At 48.2% G+C, this 14,572-nt stretch overlaps 1 protein-coding gene across 2 annotated transcripts; it reads left to right on the forward strand.

Annotated features, from left to right (window-relative positions):
* Positions 1-855: 855 nt before the first annotated feature.
* On the forward strand, positions 856-13,736 carry Zscan25 (zinc finger and SCAN domain containing 25). Of its 2 annotated transcripts, none has more exons than XM_057763741.1 (6): positions 856-982; positions 3,200-3,604; positions 6,112-6,313; positions 7,415-7,506; positions 8,901-9,024; positions 10,678-13,736. In XM_057763741.1, exons 2-6 carry the CDS (start codon positions 3,218-3,220, stop codon positions 11,505-11,507), a joined length of 1,635 nt encoding a protein of 544 aa, XP_057619724.1. In that variant the 5' UTR covers positions 856-982; positions 3,200-3,217; the 3' UTR covers positions 11,508-13,736. The 2 variants fall into 2 exon arrangements, with proteins under 2 accessions (XP_057619724.1, XP_057619725.1); XM_057763742.1 differs by having other exon boundaries at positions 10,917-11,026.
* Positions 13,737-14,572: the final 836 nt, after the last annotated feature.

The following is a 14,572-nucleotide window of genomic DNA, read 5'->3' on the forward strand; positions in this document are numbered from 1 at the left end:
GGCCTACAGAGTGAGTTCCTTAACAGCCAGGGCTACATAGAAACTGTTTTGTCAAGCAAAAACAGTTTTGGGTAGATCGTGTTTATTTTGGCTTACAATTCCAGGTTACAGCCCTCATTGTAGGGAAGAAGAGGCAGCATGAATTTGAAGCAGATGGTCACATTCCACCCACAGTCGAGAGCAGGGAGATATTAGTTAATGTATGCGTGCTTACCACTCAGCTCCCTTTCTTCATTCTTTCACAGCCTAAGAACCAAACCCAGGGAATGGTGCCACCCACAGTAGTCTGTGTCTTTCCACATCATGCCTACAGGCCAACCTGACAGGGAGGGATTGTCTAACTCCTCATTGAGACTTTGCTGGGTGATGCTAGATTGTCAAGGTGACAGTTAAAACTAATCATCACCTTTCCTAAAGGAACATATGTCAATCACCTTCTAAATTATTTATGTTCAGGATCACTGAGGTGACTCAGTGGGTAAAGGAGCTTGGTCCCAAGCCCGGTGGTCTGAGTTCTATGCCGGGAACCTCAAAGAGGAAGGTGAGACCTGACTCCTCAGGTTGTCCAGACACACAATAAATAAATACACGTAAAATGTTAAACTATTTATGCTTATACCCATAGGCTAGCCTAGAGCAGAAAAGCTACGTTTTTGTAGAAATTCATTAAAAAATAAATGCACGGAAGTGCAGTAGAGCCAGGAAATAGATGGGGAGCCTGCGCTAATCATGACCCACCATAGAGATATGCCTCCTTCTGAGACCTCCGAGCGTCCTAGAGAGGAACCGGACGCGGGCCCTTTCATTAGGGCACCTGCCTGACAGCATCCGCCACTCACTTCCGGTCCGCGCTGGCCCGGGCAGGTGTGGAGCAGTCAAGGCCGCGGCCGGCTCGGGGCGGATAGGGCACGGGGCGGGTTGCAGTTCGGCAGGGCAGCTGCGGCCCGGAAGGTCGCCTCTCCACGCACAGCCGTGGTCCCAGGTAAGAACCGGGCGGAGGCCGGGCCAGGCGGAGAGAGCCTAATGCAGGGTGCCCACGCTCCGCGGGGAGACCTCGACCCTGCGCCTCTAGGAAGTGGGGCGATTTAGACGCGGATGCCGGGCAGTCGTTGGAAGAAGCCACGCGGCACCTTCTGTCTGCCAGAGGCCTGCAAGGAAAGACCCACGAGGGCCTATTGCCCGCAGGGCGCCGGCGGAACGAGCTAGGCAATAGCTGGCTCGTTCGAGAAAGCTCGATGCGGCAGAGAGACGAGTACTGTAGGCGGAAAATGAGTAATCGGTTTAAGGGGCGGGTGGAGAAAAACACGAACAGCCAGTAGAATCTGTCGCCGAAGGTCGTGGCCTCTCGCCCGCTGGTTGCGCCAACAGTCTGAGCGCTTTTGTGCTTTGGGGCAGGGGCCTGTCTCTCCAGCCTGCCCGCCCGGAAGTAAACAAGACTCATTTTACGGACTGCTTTGCTGCCTCTTTTTTCCTCAGGTGTAATGTTCGCTTCCCACCCGTTCTCCCGTTCTCCTCTCGCTTTCTTCCAGCTGTGTAACCAGATTGCCCTAGAACTCACCGTCTGCCAGCCTAAACCAGGTTCCGGGATTACAGGCAACTACTGCCCTGGCTGTTAATCTTTCTTTTTGCGAGAAGGGCTCACTGTGCACTGTGTAGCTCTGGCTGTCCTGGAACTCACTATGTAGACCAGGATGGCCTCTAACTCACAGAGAACATCTGCTTCTTCATCCAAATGCTGAGAGATTAAAGATGGTGGGTGGGTTTTTTTTTCTTTCCCCCTCACGTTTGTCTATGTACCGCGTGTGTGCCAGGTGCCCACAGTGTCCAGAAGACACAGCAGATCTTCCGGAACTAGAGTTACAGCAGGTTATGAGCCACGGTGTGGGTGTTGGGAACAGAACCTGGGTCCTCTGCAAGAGCAGTGGGTGCTCTTAATCACCGGACTGCCTCTCTAGCCCATTCTCTCATCTTTTTAACCTTCCATGTTTTTGGTGGGAGACGGTTCTATATGCTGCTTGCATATTCTTTCTGTGTCTCCTCTTTTACTTATTCTCTTGACACTTTTGTCCATGCATACAGCATGTCTTGACTATTGCTACCCTAACTCCCCTCCCCCACTCCTCCCAGGACAGCCAAACACCCCTTTTCATATCCTCTTCTTTTTTGTTGGGATGCTGACTGACTTTACTGGCTTTGTCTTGTACAAGTATATAAGTCGTGTGTGGCAATAAGTTCATGAATGCAGTGGCTGTGTCACATCCAAAAGACAGCACGTCACAGTTCTCTTTCCCACCCTCTGGCTCTTAAATTCTTTCTGTCCTCTCTTCTACTGTGTTCCCTGAGCCTTGGCTGTGTAGGGGTGTTGACACAGTTGTCCCACATCGGGATGAACAGTCAGCTTTGGCCAGTTATAAGTGTCTGTGCAAACTGTAAGCAGAAAGTGGCTTCCATGACTAAGGCCGAGAGTAGCTAATCTGTGGGTATAAACATAAATATTTAGAAGGTGGTTTGATGCCATGTCTGTTTAGCAAAACCATAGTTGTAGGTTCTCCCTTAGGCCCAGTCTCCCTGGCTGTGGGTTTTTGACCAGGTTTACAGTACCAGGCATGAATTCCCTCCTGTGGAGCAAGCCACAGATCCAGTCAGAAAGTAGTTGGCTACCTTCAAGCCACTATTAACAGCAGTGGACATACCTTGTCTGGCAGGTCATTCCTTGTTAGAGCCTGCAGGCTTCCCTGCTATGTACTACTGGCAATGACTTTTCTCCTCCAGGGACCTGGATAGCACCTTTCAGCACTATGAAAACTAGTTAATGGGGAGGAAAGTTCCAGGTCAGTTCCAGCTTGATTTCTCCAGGTGCTGCAACCAGAATGTATTGTGTCTTCAGCAGCAGGGCTTTACCATCTAAGTACCTGGGCATTCAAGAGCAGTGGCAATGGCCTGTGCAGCATTGTCTTTAGACCGAAAGCACCGTCACCATCAAGCCACTAGTGAATTTGTTGGTGTTGACCTCAAAGTTTGTCTTGGTCTTAATTTTGCCTGCTTTGTTGTCTCCACCCTGACCAACCAAAGCCCCAGATCAGCTGATAGGATTTTAAGATCTCTATCAGCTTCCTGAGAACAAACACAAAATTGGATGGGCTGACCTCCTGTTTGCATTTTCTGTTCTCAGAAGGGCCCTCTCTGTTGTCATCCTCAGGCTTGCTGGAGCTTGAAGATGCTGAAAGAGCGCCTGGAGATGGCAGAAGATCCTCAGCAGCAGATGGGTGCTCCAGTGGTGAAACTGGAGAAGGAGCTGCCATGGGGCCGGGGAGGGGAGGACTCCAGTCCTGAGGCATTCCGACTGAGGTTTCGGCAGTTCCGCTACCAAGAGGCTGCTGGTCCCCAGGAAGCCCTCAGGGAGCTCCAAGAGCTCTGTCGGCGGTGGCTGCAGCCAGAACTGCACAGCAAGGAGCAGATCCTGGAGCTGCTGGTGCTGGAGCAGTTCCTCACCATCTTGCCCCGAGAGCTCTACACCTGGATCCGAGAGCACAGCCCAGACAGCGGCAAGGCTTTGGTGGCCATGGTGGAGGACCTCATGGAGAGCACACCGGAGGCCAAGGCGGTGGGTGAGAAGAGGGTGTTCAGGCCTTGTGCGGTTGGTGTGGGAATCAAAAATGGAGAGGTTAAGGAAGTAGTGGGAGTGGATGAGACTTAGAACCTGCTCCATCATCCCTTTGCCCTCAAACAGCCTTTCTAGAGAGTGGCTGCTGTTTAGCAAGAGTCAGAGTTGAAGAGATGGCTCAGTGGGTAAAGCACTTGCTCTGCAAGCATGAGGACCCAAGTTCAGATCTCCAGGACCGTGTAAAGGGCACATGAGGAAGTGTGCACATGTACTCCCGGTAGTGAGATGGTGGACAAAGGAAGAAGAGCCCCCAGAAGTTTGCAGTCCAGCTAGGCAGACGTCCTCAGCAGGGATGAGCAAGAGTCCCTGACATAAGGTGGAAGACGAGAACCAGCACTGGAAGTTGTCCTCTGATCTCCACACATACTCAGTATATGACATGAACATACAGGCCTGTACTCAGTATATGACATGAACACATACACACTCATATACATACTTAGAGGATTTTATTTTAAAGAGCCATCTCTAGGGAAGATATCCATGGTTTAGGCATCAGGGACCCCTGGGTGAGCTTCAAATCCAGTGAACGTAGTTTAGCTTGTATTCCAGGTCCACTGTGAGCTTTGCTTGTCCTTGGGGAAGAGGCTAGTGGCAGTGGTTCTGCCAGTGGCAGCTGGGATTAGACACAACCCCACTCTGTCACTCTGGGATTTCTTACTCAACTTCTGGTACCTCCGCTCAGGCAAAACCAGATTTTGGATTCACTTTGTTGCAAAAAGCAGTTTTAGAAAGAGCAGAGTGGGGTATATTAAAAGACCTTTTTTTTTAGGGGTTGGAGAGATCGCTCAGTGGATGGAGCATTTGCTGTGAATGAATGAGAACCGGAGTTCTGTTTCCCAGCTCCCACATACATGCATAATGCTGGCTAGGCTTGATAGTCCGTGATCCACTCAGGAGGTGGAGTTAGCATCCGCTGTGTGATCAGCAAGCAAGAAATCAGATGACAGACTTTGCCTAAATACGTAAGATACAAAGAGATAAAGGTAGACACTGAAGTCACCCATTGTCCTCTGCGTGTGCATGCACATGTACCCACATATCATACATACATACCATACATACCAACCACACACATCTATGCAAAGAAAAGACATTTTAAATAACTTTGAAATTTTTGTTTTATTTTGTTTAGTGTGTGGGTGTTTTGCCTGCAAGTATATCTGTGCAGCATGTGCATGCAGTGTCTCTGGAGTCCAGATCCCCTGGAACTGGAGGTACAGCTACTTGTGAGCTGCCATGTGGATGCTGCAAGTTGAACCAGGGTTCTCTGGAAGAGCAGCCAATACTCTTAATCACTGAACCATCTCTCTGGCTGTTAAATAACTACCGTAAGGCCAGGAGTTACCAGAGAGAGAGATGCTCACATTTTGTCTCACAGTTTTTTGGAAAAGTGTGGTGGCGAGACGATGAGACAGCTGACCACGCACATCTGCCTTCAGGAAGCAGCGATGAATGCTGGCGCTCAGCTCACTTTCTCCTTTTGTTTTAAAGATTAAAACATTTACTTCTTTTTATTGTGTGTATGCGTGTCTGTGTGTTAGAATGTGGACATATATTCGGGTATCCACAGAGGACATTGGATCCCCTGGCGCTACAAGCTCCAGGTGGTTGTGAGCTACCTGGTATGGGCACTAGGAACAAAACATAGGTCCTCTGCAAAAACAGTATGTACTCCTTGCTACCGAGCTCTCTCCAGCACCTCACTTTCTCCTCTGATTCAGTGTAGGACTTCAGCCCATAGGATAGTGGGGCTGCATTTAAGCTGGGGCTTGCTACCTCAGGTAACCAACTCTAGACACATCTCCCTCCCAGATAAGCGCAGAGGTTTGTCTCAGGTGACTCTAGAACTGTCAAGTTGATTATCATTATTAAAATCTATGAAAGAGAAGAAAAGGGAGCAGGGCTTGTTTCTATGAGAATGTCACTTCAAAGCTCCACTTTTTGTAGAGCTGCTCTTTCTCATTAGCTAGTTCATTTTAGAAGCATTTATTTAGCTTTCTTCATGTGGAAGAAGTCAACAGCTTTCTTTCCTCTTCCATCTTTTCTCTTTTTCTCTTTTGCAACTCCCCTCCCCCCTTCCTCTCTCCTTCTTTCCTGCTCTTCTTTCCAGTCTTTTTTTTAAAACAGGGTCTACTGGGTAGCCCTGGTGTGCCTGCAATTCATTAATTAGACTAGTTAGACCAGGCTGGTTTTGAACGCAGGGGTGGAGGGCTCCTCCCTCTACTGGGTGCTAGGATTACAGCTTGGACCATCATACTGGGTTTATGTGGTGCTGGGGATGGAACTCAGGGCTTCAGGGCTTACGGGGCATCATGCCTGCAAGGCAAGCACTCTACTAGCTGATTTGCACCACTAGCCTTGCTTTCTTTTTCAGTTTTATTTCAGCTCTTTTTCTAACAACCTCCAGCAGGTCTCATTCTAACTGGTATGTGCATTCTTCTTAGGTTCCATGCCATGCCCAGGGAGAACAGCTGGTCGCAGCCCTTGGTGGAGGATCTTGGCAATCAGGCATCCACTTGGGGCCAGTAGAAGTCAAGCCTGAGTGGGGGATGCTGCAGGGGGAAGGAGTTCAAAGCCTGGGCCCAAGCACTGCAGAACAGCTGAGCCAGGGCCCTGGAGATGGGACACAGGCCTTCCAGGAGCAAGGTAAGATGCCAGTGATGAGGATGAAAGGTCAGCACTGGGCTAAGTAGTTACTGATGTGGGAGCGATTTCTTTCTATCTGTTGCTTTCATTGGTTAATTAATAAAGAAACTGCTTGGCCTCTGATAGGGTAGAATTTAGATAGGCGGAGTAAACAGAACAGAATGCTGGGAGAAAGAAGCTGAGTCAGGCAGTCGCCGTGATTCTCCCACCGGACACAGACGCAGGTTAAGATCCTCCCTGGTAAGCTCGTGGTGCTACACAGAATATTAGAAATGGGTTAGATCAATATGTAAGAGCTAGTCAATAAGAGGCTGGAACTAATGGGCTAGGCAGTGTTTAAAAGAATACAGTTTCCGTGTAATTATTTCGGGGCATAAGCTAGCCAATGCGGGGGCCGGGGTGGTGGGACGCAGCCCGCCGCTCCGCACAACAAGTTACTGGTAAAGTATAATATTGAGTTTTCCAGGCTACTTCCTTTACCCCAGTAGGAAACAAATGAGATGGTTTTTCACACCTTGACTGGTTTTACAGGACACATCTAAAATCATGTTCTCTTATCATTTCTTCCTTCCCCTCATATCCCCTCTAGAACCACTAGGAACTATGCCGATGATATGGGAGAGTTATTAAGTGAGGAGACAAGCCATACCCACATGAGGCTTCATTATTACTGAGTCTCAGAAAGTTGTTTTCATGAGTGACTCAGGAGTGTGACTAACTCTGAGGGGACAGGGTTGGGATAGTCTTCTCAGCCAGAAAAGGGCAAGGGACTCCCAGACTCTTGGCTATAGGTCATTGTGGTACTGAAGTAATTCTCTCTCTCTTGTATTTTTTTTTATATTATTATTATTATTTTTGAGATAAAATTTCTCTCTGTAGCCCAGACTGTTCTGGAACCCGCTTCATGGAGCAGGCTGGCTGGAACTCAGGGAGATCCACCTTCCTCTGCCTCCCAAGTACTGGTATTAAAGGCATGTGGCCACCACTTCCTGGCCCTGATGTAATTCTTTGTGGTCTGTTGTTCTAAGATGGTATGTATTGGGGTAGGGTACTTTTGAATTGGTGGACAACAGCCCTGATCCTTTTCTGTGTTCTGCTCAGCACTACCCATTCTTCATGCGGGTCCAGGTCTTCCCTCTGTGAGCACCAGAGACCAAGAAATTGCTGTTGGGTTCCTTGCAGCAACATCCCAGGTGAGCTAACATTTCTGTTTTGGAGATTTTGTTGATTTGTTTATTTTTTGAGACAGGGCCTTACGTAGCCCAGGTTACCTTTAAACTCAATATGTAGCTCATAGGGTCAGAGAGATGAGTCAGCAGTTGAAAGTGTTTCCTGTTCTTCCAGAAGACACAAGGTAGGCTTCCAACATTCGTGTCTGATGGATCACAGCTTCCTTGTAGTTCCAGCAGATCTGAGGCTCTTTTCTGGCCTCCCAGAGGGTTGCACATACGTCTCTGCCTCTTTCTCACACATACAAAAGTAAATCGTTAATTTTTTTTTAAAAAAAAGTAGAAGATGATGTCTTTATGCTTCCGATCCTTGTGTTTCCACATCCTGAGTACTGGGATAATGGGCATGCAGAGACACCTAATTGTGTGATGCTGAGGATGGAGCCCGGGGCTTTGGACATGCTAGGCAAGCACTCTACCAGCTGATGCTTATTCCTAAGTACCATACTCCATTTTGTTTATTTAACATACTTTATTCTTTTAAATTAAAATGTATTATTTATCCTCTTGTGTGCATTTGTATAAGATAGATGTGTGGGTGTCCATGCCACTACACGTGTCAAGGTCAGAGGACAGCTTCATGTAGTCATTTCTCTACCTTTCTGTTGGTCATCAGGTTTCACCTACTGAGCAGTTCTTTAGAAAAGCATAACCTTAAGGTGGGGCTTGAGGGAACACACAGGCTTCCAGGCTCAAACTTGAGGAGGTTACTGAGATGACGAGGCCAAGCAGGGCCATAGTAGCAGGTTCTGAACATGTTGGCCACCCTATTAAAGCTGGTTGGAAGATGGCAGTTCTCCCAATTCATCCAGGGTCCAGTTGCTTCTGTCTTTGCTGTGCTTGAGCCTGGTTTTGAAGCTACTGGTAGACTACCCCACCTTTATTTGACAATGTATCTAGTGTATGTGTTGTGGGAGGTGGGCCACAGTGCTCATGTAGAGGTCGGAGGCCAGCTTGCTAGAGCCAGGTCTCCCTGTCCACCATTTCATTTCTAGGAACTCAGCTGAGGTCATCTTGCTTGGCAGCCAGCACCTAAACACACTGAGTTATTTCACCAACTGTAGGGTTCTTACTTTTTTCTCTTAATTTATTTTTATCTTTTTTAGGTGTATGAATGTTTTGCCTGCACATATGTGTGTATATATGTGTATCACACATGTGCCTGGTGCACTCAGAGTCCAGAAGATGGCGTCTGATCCCTAGGAACCGTTAGTTACAGGCATTTATATTAGTTGTGATATAGGTACTGGGAACTTAACCCCAGTCCTCTAGAGGAGAGCAAGTGCTCTTAATGGTTGGGCCATCTCTGTAGCCTCCAGTGTTCTTTCTTTATCTATAGCAGTCTTTTGTTGTTTTAGGGTCTGGGGCCTTTTAAAGACATGGCTCTGGCTTTTCCTGAAGAGGAATGGAGACACGTGGCCCCAGCTCAGATTGACTGCTTCGGGGAATATGTGGAATCACAAGACTGTGGGATCCTTCCAGGTAAGATTGTTGCCTGGCACAGGTAAGAAAGGAGTTTTGAAAACTGCAGTTTAAGAGTCTTGCCCTAGCTGTAGTGCTGCTGACCAGATAGTATAGGAGAAGTGTGCCCATGACTAAGGGGCATCGAGCACTAGAGAGAAAGGAAAAGAGCAGAAGAGGAGCGCTTGGTCTGGTTCTCCAGCAGATGGTTACTGAACACCCCTGCATGCAGGCCCTGTGTGGCAGCTTTCCGTTGGGACAGGGAGTGCGCTGGATGGGAGAACGTAGTGTGGGTGTGCTAATAAGTGAAGCGTAAGTGAGGGCTGACTGATTATATCAGTGTAAAAGAGGCCAGGGGAAGATAGCTAGGTTGTGCTCTTCATAGAAATCTGAGTTAGATTTGTGTATGTGTGCTATATGTGCACATGTGTATATGTATGCACATAGCTGTGCTCATGCTCAGAGAAAAGACGAGGGAGTGTTGGGTTTCTCCCTTTGTCACTCTGCCTTACTCCTTTGAGGCAGGGTCTCTCTCCCTAAAGCTGGAGCTTGACTTTTTCAGCTAGACTGACAGTTCTTGCAGTCTTCCTGTCTCTGCCACTACAATGGTGGTGTTACAGGCATGTATAAGAGCACACTGGGCTTGTTCTATGCATGCTGGGATCTGAACTCAGAGCCTCTGGTTACACAAGTGCTCTTAACCACTGAGTTGTCTCTCCAGCCCCACTGAATTCGATTTTTGAAGGAAGTAAAAGTCTGAACTAACAGAACCTTGAGTGGGGGATGGGTATTAAAATCTGTCAGTCAGTTCAGTATCAGGGCAAGGAGGTGGTAAGGAGTAAAGAAAAGTCAGAGTTCAGGGTTCATGGATGTGAAAGGTGTTGTGGTTGTTGATCAAAGGAAAAATAGAGGAGCCATTAATGGGACATATTAGGAAGCTGGGTATGGTTATGCAGGCCTGAGATTTCCCCCTTCAGGACTGCATGAGTTCAAAGCCAGCATGTGTTACAGAGCGAGATCCTATCCCAGAAAATCAAACCATCACCACCACCAAGATGAAAGGATGCATTTGGAGGAGAAGACGTGGTGCATGAAGTTCCCTGGGTAGTCACTGTTTGAGGAAGACATAAAAGGAAGTGAGAGGAGTCTCCTTTCAGATGTTTCTTTCTAGCAAGGCCATAGCATCACAGTGGGAGAGCAGGCCTTCAGGTCTGAGGAGGAATGACATTACAAACAGCCGTAGATAATATGCTGGAGCCTGAAAGCATAGGCAGCCATGGGGGGCCTGGAGAGAGGAGAGATGGCAGCCTGTAGGTCTCTTCATTCCTTTCAGATCCCCACAAAGGAGTAAGCTTGTTCTTTTGAATGGTGATGGGAAGCCCATACCTAGTTCTGACCTGGCTCCTGGCATGCAGAAAACCTTAGATAAGAGTGGAAAGTTACAACAGGCATTTGTGTCTGTCTGCCTGTGTGTGGAAGAGCTGGTCTTGCTCACATTTGCAAGTGGGAGAGAGGGCGAGGCTACAAGGTCACAGCAGCTCTTTAGAGCTAGCAGAGAACCAGGCACAGAGAGACAGAAAGACAGGGTTACACCTTATTTCTGGGTATGAAGGAAAGTAGCAGTTGAAGGGTCTGTGCTGGAGCATCACCACAGTGTTGACCTTTGCCACACAGGTGCTGGGAACAAGGAGAAGGAGGCCAAACCCCAGCAGGAAGATCTGAAAAGAGCATTTGTTGGGTTGACTTCCGATGGGTTTGGAGAAACTGCCATCCAGGTTCCTGGACCAGGGGGTGCCTGTGAGCAGGAGCCTGGGGGATCTGGAGCCAATTTACCTGGGCTCCCTGCTCCTCAGCATGGGGTCCCCCTGCCAGACACCCTTAACACCCACAATTCTTTCTGGAAACCTTTCCAGTGCCCTGAGTGTGGAAAAGGCTTTAGTCGCAGCTCCAATCTTGTCAGACACCAGCGAACACATGAAGAGGAGAAGTCCTTTGGCTGTGTGGAGTGCGGGAAAGGTTTCACCCTGAGGGAGTACCTCACCAAACATCAGAGGACCCACCTGGGCAAGAGGCCCTATGTGTGTGGTGAGTGCTGGAAGACCTTCAGCCAGAGGCATCACCTGGAGGTGCACCAGCGCAGCCACACAGGGGAGAAACCCTATAAGTGTGCAGACTGCTGGAAGGGTTTCAGCCGGAGGCAGCACCTGCTGGTGCATCGCAGGACACACACTGGGGAGAAGCCCTACACCTGCGAGTGTGGCAAGAGCTTCAGCAGGAATGCCAACCTTGCGGTGCACCGACGTGCACACACTGGAGAGAAGCCCTATGGCTGCCAGGTATGCGGCAAGCGCTTCAGCAAGGGGGAACGGCTGGTGCGGCATCAGAGGATCCACACGGGCGAGAAGCCCTACCACTGCCCCGCCTGCGGCCGCAGCTTCAACCAGAGGTCCATTCTCAACAGGCACCAGAAGACCCAGCATCGCCAGGAGCCCCCTGTGCAGTGAATGTATCGTGGGCCGGCTCTGCCTCGGGGGTGACTTGCATTGTACCGAGTGTCCTGGGCAGTGCCCAGTGAAGGACAACAGAATGTGCTCAAGCAGGAGGAGGACAGAGCCTGGTGTATGGAGAGCTTCCAGAGGGCCCACAGTTTCCTTCACCTGTTGTAGGGAAACACAATCCTAAGTTTCAGGTTTTTTTGGGGGGAGGTTGTTGGGAACCTACCTCCTGAGCAAGTTCGGAAAAATTTTATTGCATACTGGGAACTTGAAGCTCATTTTTCTTTTCATTTTGAGATAAGGTCTCATATTATTTAAGTTGGTCTCAGACTAGTTGTGTAGCTAAAGATGATCTTGAACTTCTGATACTCCTCCCTCCATCTTCCCAGTGCAGGGATTATTGGAATGTGCCACCAAAGCTGGCTTATGCTATGTTGGAGATGAAACCCAGGATTTTGTGCATGCTAGGTGGGGTACCCTACTGACTGAGGTATGTGCCCAGCCTTGAAGCTCAATTTTTAGAGAACTCTGTCTTGCCTGCGAGATCTTTAGCTCAGGCCTGCCTTCCCTCTATTTTTCATTTGAAAATATTTATTAAGCACCTACTGTGCTCCTGGCTCAGAGAATGCCATGGTGATTGGGACCAGTGAAATCTCGGAGCTTGTGAGCAAAGCCGGAGCAGTAGCTTGTAAGTATCCCAAAACACGTGTTGCAAGTGCCACATCAGAACCTTGGTACACTCCTGTGACGGCCTGTCCCTGTGTGAGGTCTCACATGCCCTCCACCTCAGGTGGGGACTTCTCTCATGCAGCCTTGTTTATTTTGTTTATTTAGCTTTCTTGGCAGCCTTATTGTCGTGGACTAGAACGTTCTACCCTCATCTGTAAAGTCTCCCCCTCCCACTACTCCTTGCACTGTAACCACAGCTACTAGGAAATTAATATTTTGCTACTGATCATTGAATAAACGTGAACATATTTTAAGACAATTAGTAACTTCCCTGAAAATACCTGATGAATTTCATCTGAAAGACAAACTAGTATTAATGCCCTGTATTTGATGACACTTTCGTATATATAAAACCTCAGTGAGAGTGAGGGGCGTGTGAATGTGGTGTTGGCTATTAAACCTATAGCCTAACATGCTAGGCAGCATCATGCCGCTAAGCTATATCCCCAGCTCTACCTCTCCCCTTTTTTAGAAGTTAATTTTTTATATAAATTGCTCAGGCTGGCCTTGGAATTGTTTTGTGGCCCATGCAAGCCTTGAACCCTCCAGCTCCACCCTCTGGAGTAGGTAGAATTCCACATCTGCTCCACCAGGCTGGCTGACCCCTTTGTTTTTATCTCATTCATCCTGTGTTTATTGAGGTCCTGCAGTGTGGTAGGAACGTTTCTGTAAGCTTAGGTTGCATCAGTGAATCAAACAGGGACTATCCTTGAGCTTGAGCTGAAGAGATGGCTCCATGGATAAGAAAGTTGCTACTCTGACAGAGGACCCAGGTTTGGTTCTGGCAGCTCACACCAGGCTGCAGCTGCCCCTCCAGGGGATCCAGCACATTGTTGTGGGCTTCTGTCTTCCAGCTTCTGTGGGTACTTGATTCCCATACACAGACCTCCCATGAGTATGAACATAATTAAAAATAAATCTTTACAGGCTGGAGAGATTATTTAGCCATTAAGAGTGCATATTGCTCTTGCAAGGAGACTGGAGTTTGATTCCCAGCACTCACATTGAATGGCTCAATGCTTCCTGTAATTCCAGCTCCTGGGGATTGGACAACCTCTTCTGGTGTCTGCACACAAGTGCATAGCCACAGACAGACACATATACATGTAAATAACATGTTTTAAGAAATCCCTGAGCTTGTAGGATTCTCAACTTTGCAGATGAACTATATCTTCAGAGCCTGTGGATAGCCCATGAATCCTCTGGGTCTGAGGATTTTTGTGTTCGTTGTGCTTTTAAGATAATGGTCTCATTATGTAGACCAGGCTGGTCTCCAACTCAGAGAAATCTGGCTACCTTTGCTTCCTCAGTGCTGAGATTCAGGATGGGGTTTAACTTGGAGCTTCTTGCTCTGAGTTGCATTTCCCACCCACCTTATGATCCTCTCCAGTCATCTGGACTCTTGTCATCTGACATTTAGGAACATGAATACCAACTTCTAGTTTTATTTCTATTGCTGTGGTCATATAACCTGACCACCACCCAAAAAAAAAAAAAAAAAAAAAACTAAGGGGAAAAAGAATTTAGCTCACGGTGGCAGGTTGCAGTCAGTTACTGTGGGGAAGTCACAGCAGAAGCTTGAAAGCAGCTGGTCTCATCACTCTGTCAAGATGAGAAGGCTGGAGAGGTTACTGAATGCTTGAGAGCTGCTCTCAGAGGAGCAGGATTTGGGTCCCAGCTCCCATGTTGAGTGACTCAAAACCATTTCTAACTCTAGCTCCAACGGATCCAATGGCCTTTGTTGATCTTTGCAAGTACCTGACTGCACGTGTGCGCGCGCACAAACACACACACAGATTCTTTTACACATCTTAAAGAACAAGTGGCAGGTAGATCTCTAAATTTGAGACCAGCCTGGCCTACAGAGTGAGTTCCAGGACAGCCAGTCTCGAAAACCTGTCTTGAAGAATAAACACCAAAAAGCAGAGAGATGCACACATGCTTGTGCCTGCTGTGTTCAACCTCTTCTCCTTCAACAGGCCCAGAACCCCTGAGCACAGTGTGGGCCACAGTTGTTTGCATCTTCCTACATCAGTCAAGACAGTTCCCCATAGATAAGATCACAGGTCAAGCTGACCTCAACTGTGGCTAAGTGAAAGTTCCAGGAGACCTTTGACTGTCAGGTTGACAGAACAAGCACGTTGCAAGATGAACCCCATTTTGCATGTATGTGCTGGCTTAGCAAAGTTGGGTTGTCTGTAGGCATTAAAAACACATTTCCTTAGTAACAACCTGGGGCAGGGGAGATCCTAGAGGTAAAACATTTGCTGTGCAAGCATCAGGACTGGAGTTCAGATCCCCAGTGTCAAGTGGGCTTGGCTGCTCTGCCTACCTGTAATTCCAGT

Source organism: Chionomys nivalis, chromosome 3 (genome assembly GCF_950005125.1).
Source record: "Chionomys nivalis chromosome 3, mChiNiv1.1, whole genome shotgun sequence".
NCBI classification, from domain to species: Eukaryota; Metazoa; Chordata; class Mammalia; order Rodentia; family Cricetidae; genus Chionomys; species Chionomys nivalis.

Excerpts from the sequence above, each read along its gene's own strand:
- Zscan25 (XM_057763741.1), top strand. The coding sequence starts at position 3,218 with ATGCTGAAAGAGCGCCTGGAGATGGCAGAAGATCCTCAGCAGCAGATG. Across the intron at positions 3,605-6,111 it reads GCACACCGGAGGCCAAGGCG|GTTCCATGCCATGCCCAGGG; the intron begins GTGGGTGAGAAG and ends CATTCTTCTTAG. Across the intron at positions 6,314-7,414 it reads ACAGGCCTTCCAGGAGCAAG|CACTACCCATTCTTCATGCG; the intron begins GTAAGATGCCAG and ends TGTTCTGCTCAG.